Consider the following 10,821-nt stretch of genomic DNA (forward strand, 5'->3'; position numbering starts at 1 on the left):
CATTTTGAGCGTTTAATTGACCCCACAAATGTGATGCTCCAGAAACTCAATCTGCTCAAAGGAAGGTCAGTTTTGTAGCTTCTGTAACGACCTAAACTGTTTTCAGATATGTGAACATGATTGCACAAGGGTTTTCTAATCATCAATTAGCCTTCTGAGCCAATGAGCAAACACATTGTACCATTAGAACACTGGAGTGATAGTTGCTGGAAATGGGCCTCTATACACCTATGTAGATATTGCACCAAAAACCAGACATTTGCAGCTAGAATAGTCATTTACCACATTAGCAATGTATAGAGTGTATTTCTTCAAAGTTAAGACTAGTTTAAAGTTATCTTCATTGAAAAGTACAGTGCTTTTCCTTCAAAAATAAGGACATTTCAATGTGACCCCAAACTTTTGAACGGTAGTGTACATGCCAACATTCACCCATAATCATAGCGCCACCTTTTTGCAACAGTGAGTGACATTTAACGAAGCAGTCCCCGCGGCACGTTTCACCTAGATTTATGAAATTTCTGTGGCACATGTATCGTGTCCAGATGTACAAAAAGCCTTTTGGAGCGTTGCCCTAAACCCAACAGGAAGTCGGCCATTTGAACTTTATCATTTTTGGAGGATTTACACACTCCATAGTTCAACGAACTCCCTCTAGGAATTTAGTTGGACCGACTTTAGATTTTGCTGTGCAGTCTAAACCCATTGACGATTAAAAGTTGTACAAATGAGTTGTTGTGGAATGGCGTGCCCGTGGCGTGGCGTCCAAATTCGAAGAATCGCCATAAAACAGGAAGTTGTTGTAACTTCAGTGTACATGCTCATATCTGCACCAAATTTGACATGTATGATAAGAGTCCCTGAACACATCCATATGCCAACATTCACTCAAAGTTATAGTGCCACCTGCTGGCAAGAGGAATGGACTATTTCTATGCTGTGATGAACCACTTCTTGCAGGTTGGCTATATCTACTTCAAAACTATTTTAGAAAACTCTTTACACATTGGTGATGTCATGTTGTAAAGCTTGTTTCCATGAGTTTCCATGAAATGGCGGCGAAGGTCCATGCTTCGCCATGAAACAGGAAGTCGTCATAACTTCACTGTAAATGGTCAAATTTGTACCAAACTTTACGTACATAATAACATCCCGCCCCGAACACATCCACATGCCAATAGTCAGTTATAGTCGTAGCACCACCTAATGGCAACAGGAAGTAAGCTCTGTCTGACACTCATCGTGCGATTTAAATAAATTTTCACAATGTGTTCCACACTTGACGTACGTGAGACATAATGTATAGTTACCAAGTGCTATGTAACGCCACATAGGGGACACAAGTGGCGTTTAAGTCCTCTGTGCAGTGTTGGAAGTGTGTGACAATTCAGAGCCGCAACCGCCGAGCTGCAGAATATACGGTGCCTATATTCGGAGGGCCCGCCCAATACTGCTTGCCGCTTTAATTGTAGCTTGTAATGCTCTATCTCGTGTCGGGCTTGTACCCTGCCTTCATGTGGATTTCAGGATTTTCTGTTGGGATTACCTGTAGCCTATTTCTGTTTAATCACTTTGTGTCATTTGGGTTTGTTTTTAACTCTGCCACTCCTTGTAAGTGTGTATGCTTTTAGTTTGTAAGTAAATATCAACAACTGTACCTGCTTTACTCAGTGTCTTGCATTTGGGTCCTCAACCTCCTCCACATTGACCAAACCCTGACAGGAGCAGCAATGATAGAAACATCGTTCACCCTATCCTAAGTCACTGCACCATCAAACAATTTTGAAGCTGTTACTTTAAGATACAAATTACTACATAATGTTACTTGGAAGTATTGCCTGTTCATGTGTCACTACTCATCTGTAAACTCTGTCTTACTCTGGTACAGAAATCTTTCTTTATAATGTGTGAGGACTGATTAAAGCCAAACCTCAAACTTAAACTCAAACCACCCAGCACTGTTCCTCCCTCTTGCTCTGACGAGCTCAACCACTTCTATGCTCACTCTGACAGAGGAAACAAGAAGGTCACCACAAAAGTGGATCCCTCACCTTCACAAGTGTCTCTGAATTGCCTGCAGCTACCAACATCCCTGAAACTGTATTCTGTAGATAAACATGTCTAAATTTCAGATCAGTCATGCAACTGCAACATACAAAAGCACCCAGTTTAAAAAGCACTAAAATCACTTGCTCTAAACCCCAAACAAAAAGCCACTTTAGTCAGTAATGCAGTGACTTCTTCAAAACTTGAGAGTTGAGAGTTGGCATATTCACCACATTTTAATATGTGTATGATCATTTAAAAAAGTTATTCAAAAATGTAAAGTAATGCATACAATTTAATAATCTGTTAATTCCACATTTTAGGCTAGGTGATGGGTTTATGTTCAATGAAAAAATGCATGTTTTATAAACAATGTTAATGAATAAAACAACTTGTTTTCTAATGCCACCTTTTATATTTAATTCTTAACTCATGTGCCACAATAGTATAATGTTGTGACATTAAATAAGAACATATCTGCCTACAACTCATTACCCAGTAAATATTTCTCTAGATCTACCCCTCCAGACATGAGCCATTTCATTCTCACCACGTCAAGTTCGGGGACTGCCTCCATCACCTCTACCAGCTTCTCAATCTTCGTCTCCTCCGTAAACACAAAGTCATCATCCACCCACAGGAAGTATTTGGTGGTTACCTGGGAGACAGCCAAATTCCTCCCAGCAAACCAGCCCTGTCGGAGGAAACATGTTTCACATTTTGAATCTATGTCCAATATTTTGAAATGTTCATTCAACAGACAAATATGAAATAAGTTGTCAATAAAATAAAAATAGTAATTGTAATATTTTTTCCAAACTGTTGTGATGTCATATGTGATAAAACCTGTGAGCATTCTCCAAAATAAATCCCTAATGTATACAGGATAGAAAAAATTCTGTTTTATGATAAATTAAATAACTGAACTGAAATATATCATCACAACAAGAAAGGTCATTTTTAAACAAATGAGGCAACTGAAGGTGTTTAAATGTCTTCACTACCCACAGTTTAGTTCTATGCTATGCTTCGTGTGTTGTATAATAATCATGTCCTTGTTTTTGTTTGTAGGTGTGTATTTTTAATGATCCCTGATTCATATCTCTCAAATATGGTAGAAAAGTTCTTTTCTATTAAACATGAATGGTGTTAATACTTTACTGACACAATTTAAATGTATCAGTCTGAAATCTGGGGACTTTTTATATATTTTAGTCTGATACATTTCTGAAGAGTAAACTGACAAACCAAAGCCACTTTAGCCCAACGTTTTCTTCTTTTGTGTGATCATATGGATTACATATGGTATATGTGTTAATGTAATACATTACTGCCCAAGTATGTGTGTATACCTGCGCTGGAGGCATGATGTATTGCTTGGTGTGTTCTTCATTAATGTGTTCTGGTTCTATGCTGTCATCTGCTATGATGACCTCTATGTTGGTATAGAAACGCCGGATGCTACTCAACAACACCTTGAGTTGTCTGTAGCGCAGGAATGTCTTTGTGGCAATGGTGACGTGAGAGCTGATATCTGAAAGACAGAGAGTTACAATAAGCAATAAGACAGTAAAGACAAAAGGTGTGTTTCTATCTATGTGTTACATGAGCATTTTAAGTTTGCGCTAGTGAACTGGAGACCAGGAGGATTCCAGAGCTCTTCACAGACTTCAGACCATCACAGACTTCAAACCACCCAACACTGTTCCTCCCTCTAACTCTGACGAGCTCAACTACTTCTATGCTCGCTTTGACAGAAGAAACAAGGAGGTCACCATTAGTGGATCCACAAGTGGATCCACCTGAGGCAAGTTTCTCTCAAAACATTTTATTACCGTTTCCGGGTTGAACTCAGCCCTGGTGAGCTGCCTCTCACACAATCCACCTCAGACGTTTTCTCTACTCTGAGCAAGGTGAATGTACAGGAAGCAGCTGGCCTTGATGGAATACGTGGACAGGTGGAGAGCAGTTGACCAAGGCCTCACGGACATTTTCAATCTGTTCGGGGACCAGGCAGTTGTCCCAAGTAGTTTCAAGACTGCCACCATCCTACCAAAGCACTGCTTCTGCCTTTGACGACTTCTGTCTTGTCGCTCTCGTCCCCATCATTGCCAAGTGCTGTGAGAGACTGGTTCTTTCAAACTTCAGATCCTGCTTACCTGACTTTTTTTAGAGCACAAATTGGCAACACATTCTCATCTCAATGCATCATAACTGACATTTTCAGACAGCATGACAAAGTGTAAGGATTTTATGCTAAAGGTACCCTTCAGCGTCCGTATGAAACACCCCCGTTTGCTAAGTTGCAGCAACACAAGGGAGGCTAACCCTACCTGTTAGCACATCGGCCGTGAGTGTAGGGTTAGCCAGTCGACATGCATAAAGTCAACGACTTAGGTTTAGGTGCTAACATTTCTGATGGTTGTGGTAAGGGTAGGGGCTTCGGGGGACTGTCAACACCTTTATCACGAATGTAGCTAGCTAGCTAGCTACTGCTAGCTAACTAGCACTTCCAGTCTCAACAGAACGCCCCAGAGTGTCTCATAGAGATGCTTCCGGAAGCGTCTCATAAAGTCAAATAACTACGCTTTGTCACTCTTTATCAAATCATCGGTATACGACGCCCTGAGATGAGGAGAACCACATCTACCTTAAGTAATATACAGCAACGTTGACATCATACATCAGCAAATGTGTCAATGTGGTAATCAGTAAGACGTTAAAATCATTCCCCAATCAGAAGGCCTGGATGAATGGAGAGGTGAGGCGATGCGGAGACATCAGCAGAGAATGGAGTGAGACCTCAACACCAACAACACTAATGATATGTGGCAGGAGATCAATAACATCAAGGCTACAAAAGCAGGAGCTCCCTCATCAAGTGTGAGGCCACATCACCAAACACATTTTATTCTCGCTTTGATCTCCTAAAAGAGCTGTAAAGTCTACTCCACCTCCAGAGGGCCGGCGACTGTCAGTATCCACAGAACAACCTACTGCTCAACATCAGTAGAACCAAGGAGCTGATTGGGTTTTTTCCAGTGAAAGGAGAGAAAAAACACACACTCCTGTCTTCATCAGTGGAGCTGAGGTGGAGCAGTTGAATAGTTTTGAATCCTCGCATCATCTCACATCTCTACGCTGGTAAAGAAAGCTCAGAAATGGCTGTATTTCTCAAGAGAGGCCAACTGCAGATCTCCACTGTGGAACCACTTCCGGTGCAGGCTCCTCTGTCAGGTAACCTCTATTGTCAGGACAGGAAATCCATGCAAAAAATACAAAATAAAATCGTGCTATTTGACTGTAAACGGGTTCAAAAAGTATAAAATTGAATCATGTAGACACTTATATGGTTTTGTCATTGATCTATATTTAATTAATTAGTCAACATTGTAAGTAAATAGTAGCAGGCTAATTCCTTAAATATAGCATATTGATTTTAGCCTATTGTATTTAGCACTTAACGTGCCAGTGTAGCAACAAAGCCGACTGTATATTGCTTCAATAATTCAGTTAGTAACAGTATCTTTGTTACAGGTACTATTTATTTATTCTGTCAGAATGGACGTTAACTCATACAGCCAGCCACGTCAATTCACAGAAAAACATAATCTCGTTAATTAAGAGTGTAACTTAGCCTGTCTTCCAGTCTTCTGGAACCGTGTGAACTGGAATACAGTATTAATTTGAGCTGTAATATAACGAACATTACCAGCGGAGATTAATAAATAATATCAACTACTGTAATAATACTTTTACTCTACTTACAAGGTTAGAAAAGGGGTGGGCTGCAGTGACTGATTTGCATTATGCAAAACATTAAAAAAAAGTCTGAATGCATAGGTCTCAGCATGTTCCATCACTATCAATATTTGTAAATCTAAATCACGCAAATTAGGATATGCCAACAGTGGCTGTGGCGAGCCCCCGAAGATCTATGGGAAGAGTCCTTTCTTTCTGTGGATAACGTAAACTGTTTATATAACCGTGTGTATTAGATCTCTCACTGCTCCAAAACAGCTGATTCAAACTATCAATTATCTATCTATTCAACTCGTTATGAATCTGGAAGCTGCTTAAACCATCTGTGTTGAAGAAGGGAGAGATTAAATTATGCAGGACAGGGGGTAACCTTCTCCAGAAGAGGGTTGGGATTTACTGTCCTATTAACGCTACATAAACTTCAATTCAACTTCGATGAATTCATACAGTTAGCAAAGTCTTCACTCTTTTTAAGTGTGAAAAAGCTACACCAAACGACAAATAACCCAACTTACTTACACGTGTAACAATCTGTAATTTGTGTGATTTAGATGTACAATTTTGACAGCGGTAACTATTTTGATGGCGAACACATACCAAGATCAGTGCATTCAGACTTTTCTCAATGTTTTGGATAATCCTAACCAGTCACCTACCATGTTCACGACGTGGAGTGTAGCGAAACAACCGAGAATGCATCACGTTACATCCTGGCGGAACAGCCACCAGGGGCAATTAGAGGTTCAGTACCCAGCCAATACCTCTTCACCCTGCTGCCTTCTGCCAAGAGGTACAAAAGCATCTGTTGTTGCACAACCAGACTTCAGAGCAGCTTCTTACCTAAGGCTATGAGACTCCTGTTACCTGTAAACTGTTTGATTTCTATGAATAATTATTTATTCACCACGTACTGTAGAACAGAAAAACCTTTATTGTCATTGTACAAAATATACAATTTACATCTGCGTTAACTTGCCTGTCTGCTTTTCAGTAACTTTATTATTTTTAAAATAACTAACTTATGCTGCTACAATTATTACTAATCAAATTAGTATTAATGTTCATTTTCTGTACCACCATCTTGATCTCAATGACTAATGATTAAATAAAGGTGGTACATATGAGTGAAGGAATATCTTGTGGCGGAATCAGGATTCTACATTGTTCCTTTTGTATTCATGAGTTGTGTTAGTTATTTAAGATGATCAAATACACGATCATAGGTGTCACTTGTCCCCATGTCCACCACTTTTTGAAATAGCTGATTTTGAAAGGATTTGCTAAGTTTTCTGAAAAACTGTTATAAAAATACTAAGTATATGAAAAAGGTTTACTTGCACAATAACAACACAGATCTGCCTTGTCCAAAAAAAACAACAACTTAGGCTAAAAAACCAAGCTACTGGTGACTGCATTATATTGTATAATATTTTTTTATTCTGATTTGTCTTGTCTGTATTTCCCTTCATATAAATAAAGACATTTCCACCATAAATTGGTGCAAAAATGTCTCTAGAATGCAGGAAATTTAGTCTAATGCTCAAAATCTTACCCCAATTGAATATTTCAGCAATGAATGTTTTTCTAAATAGTATTGGAGTATCTTGTCTTGTTCTCGTGACTCCATTATTGTGCATTATCACGTCGCATGGACTAAGTGTTTCATCACACACACCTAAAATGAGCCGTTAAATGTCCCCATCACTTTTCAACACAAAGTGACGCCCTTGTACACGATCACTGTTTGTGTAGCGCCTTGTAAAACACTGTTCTAGCCGCATTCCTTAATGACATGTCACCTTGATATTACTGATGTTTTTCTTAATATTAACATTGTGAATAGCCGGTGGGTGAAACAGGGCGAGACACTGTGCAGTATTGCACAAGACAGTGCTCTGATGAAGCTCAGCATTGATCAAGAGGACTGCGCCTTTACTCTGAACAGTTTCACTGTATGAACCTGTACTGTGTGTGAGATTATTTGGATGTGTAGAAGAGCAAAGAATATTTACTAATTAATTATTCCTGACATGTCTTAACATTTCAGAGACTGAGATCGATTTCCAAATCACAGGCAGGAGGACGGAGGAGCGACGAGACGAGGAGGCACAAAATAGAGACATGAGAAGAGCCTTGAGAAGCAGCACTTTCCTGCCATAAGTAATTGACTATTGACTTGTGTTTTAACCCCCATACCACCATGATGATTTAATTCCTACCTGTTCCCATGTCGTACAGGACCGGCAGGTGAGGCTGTTTGATGGTAATGGGAAACACGGCTTCATGGTTCTCAAACTGGAAAGATGCTATGTACAGAAAAGGACAGCTGAGTTGTGCATTAGTAGTAATACATTAGTTAATTATGACATTTAGGAAACAAGGTGAACTCAAAGTAACCTGCAGTGAATCTAAGAACACCCAAACATTTTCCACAATAACCAGTTTCACTGATTCTAGCTGAACGTTACACACATAACATATATTTATGCACACACAGGTCTGTGCAAAGTATTGACAATTGAACTAATTCCTTTTGATTACATTTTCTGTATCAGGACTTATACATGTCATCGTGTGCATTTAATTTCTGCAACTGCATTTACTGTAAAAAAAATATATATATATATATTCTGTTATCTAGCTCAGTTCCAATTTCTTACATACATACCAAGGTCTCCAGTGAGTATGTGGTAGATAGTGCTGGTATATGACACTTTAGCCAGCAGGTTGTTGAGGATCACCAGGCTGTTAGACTCCATTATCAGTCTGCTCTCACCATCACCTGTAGTTTACAGTTACAGGATTTTACAATAGTGAAACAGCTGTTTAATCGTCATATTCCTTTTTTGTATGTATAACCTTTGTTTTTGTGAATAGGATAAAGTCAACTAGAATTTACTGTCGTTATAAAACCCTGTTTTGTAAAATGAATCAACCTTGTCCTTTCAACAGTCTCAGGTGTTAACACAGGTACTTTGGCAGTTAAGACATTTAACTAACCGCAGTTCTTGTAAAATATTTTTCTATAACTTGATACAAGTTCTATCTATAAAAACAACTGACACTTATATTGGTTTAGAGTTGATGGAATGTTCATTTTTACAACATGTGAAAACGACTTGACAGAGGCTGAGGTCGATGTACAGTAGAGTTCAGCGAGTGGAGTTTGTTGGGTAAAACTTTGGATCAGGGTCATTGAACTGTGGAAGCATTATGACACTGTTGTGACAACAGATAAAAACCCCAATGGGTAAATTCAGTGTAGAGATCGCAATGCTATTCTGAGATGCACTAACAAAACCAAACAGGCTGTTGGTTTATTGCCGTTTTCAGATTACTTATAGTACTTTATGTGTGAGACAGCATTTCCAAAGCAAGCATGTAACTTTGTCTTTGAAGAAGAAATAACAAAAGATAAAACCTTGGTTCCGGGCGGGTTCGAGTCATTGTTTTAGGACGGTGCGCCCCTAATACACTTGAGTTAGGAATGATGCACTTGATCGTCCTTTTAAATTCACAGATTTTTCTATAAATAAAATGCTACACAACACAAACTATTGTCAACTTTTATTTGCTTAGTTGCTTAACCAAATCAGACTTAGTCACACTCATCCAACAACTACAACCTATGTGGTATTCGTTCTTTAATCTCAGTAAGAATCTCACCTTGGATCGTCCCCCCTTCAGCTGGAATCTCTGTGGTCAGGACTCCTTTGGACACACTCAAGGAGACCTAGTGTAGACACATCTGAATAAACTACAGTGCACATTGCAAACATCTGCATTTATTATTATAACAGAGGAAATGTTCATAGTTTATATTATTGTTATAATTTATATACATTTTTACAATAATTTTCAATGTGACTCTATAGCATCACCCTTACAGTTGCAATAGCCACTTTTATGGGAAATTCTACAGGTTGAAATATACCAGATTGTTGCGTTATATGTAGTATATCTAATACTGTGTCATGAATTTGTTAGAATTTCCAAAACATCTACGTAGCAGCTACCTTCATCAAAAAGCCAGAAGCTTCCATTCTACCACCTGCATACAGTGCTAAACATGAATCATAATGACCTCATACTTTCATACTATCCTGTTATACAAGGAGACACGTTCATTTCAGGCTCTGTTGACTTTCCAGCAGCTAATTTACAAAATGTAAATGATCAAGGAAGAAAATCCCCATCCATCTTACTTTCTCTTTACTAATTGTTCACATGTAATGTTTTTGTTTCCAAAAAAAACCAAAGGAAAATGTTATTTTTGGACACTTAGGGTCCATTTAATTATTTTTTAAATCTGTTCAATAAATGATTACTCTTATTGTTTTTTTATTTATTCATTTCTTAAGCTAAAATGCCAGCCCCACACCAAAGCCACAAATTCAGATCAGAAAGTCTGCAAGAAAAGGATGAGCAGTTGCACCATTGGCCTTGCAGTCAGGTTTCATTTATTAAAGTCTTGGTCATACAGAGCGGCAAATAAGAGTAGTAAATTGGGTGTGTCGCGTTGTCTGTGAGACTAGACCATCGATGTATAATGCTGCCTGGATATAGTGCCGCTGCTCAGCCTTGCTTCCAATTTTACCATGTACCCGCTCACAATATGGCAGCGAAATGTTGACCTGCACCCCAAAAATCATTTTCACCTTAGACCATTAAAGAGGTGGTATTATGCTTTTAGGCTTTTTCCCTCTCCTTCATTGAGTTATATATCTTTTTTGTGCATGTAACAGGTTTGCAAAGTGAAAAAGCCCAAAGTCCAGCCCAAAGGGAGTTCCCATCTCCCACAGAAAACTCTGTTCTGAACCGCTTGAAAACAGCTCATTTGTAGTCCAGCCCTTCACTTCCTTTACTTGTGACGTCACAATGAAAACTCGTCATAAAGCTTGCCAAGCAGCTAGCGAGGTCAGGCACGCCCTCAAACCAAGCTAGTCTGAGCGGGGGCCCTTTGGCTCGACGCGCCTTTGTTTGGTTTTCCATTGTAGAAATGTTGCACCTGTA

At 39.0% G+C, this 10,821-nt stretch overlaps 1 protein-coding gene across 1 annotated transcript in view; it reads right to left on the reverse strand.

Moving 5' to 3' along the window:
* The window catches only part of LOC123963716 (beta-1,4 N-acetylgalactosaminyltransferase 2-like), a 22,257-nt gene extending 12,729 nt beyond the window's left edge, over window positions 1-9,528 (reverse strand). The window contains exons 1-5 of the mRNA XM_046040736.1: window positions 9,475-9,528; window positions 8,477-8,590; window positions 8,028-8,114; window positions 3,399-3,580; window positions 2,597-2,740 (exon numbers count right to left, since the gene is read on the reverse strand). Coding sequence (XP_045896692.1) covers window positions 2,597-2,740; window positions 3,399-3,580; window positions 8,028-8,114; window positions 8,477-8,567 — 504 coding nt within the window. The 5' untranslated portion in view covers window positions 8,568-8,590; window positions 9,475-9,528. The remainder of the gene's footprint in view (window positions 1-2,596; window positions 2,741-3,398; window positions 3,581-8,027; window positions 8,115-8,476; window positions 8,591-9,474) is intronic.
* Between the last annotated feature and the right edge of the window lie 1,293 nt (window positions 9,529-10,821).

Source organism: Micropterus dolomieu, linkage group LG02 (assembly GCF_021292245.1).
Source record: "Micropterus dolomieu isolate WLL.071019.BEF.003 ecotype Adirondacks linkage group LG02, ASM2129224v1, whole genome shotgun sequence".
NCBI lineage: Eukaryota > Metazoa > Chordata > Actinopteri > Centrarchiformes > Centrarchidae > Micropterus > Micropterus dolomieu.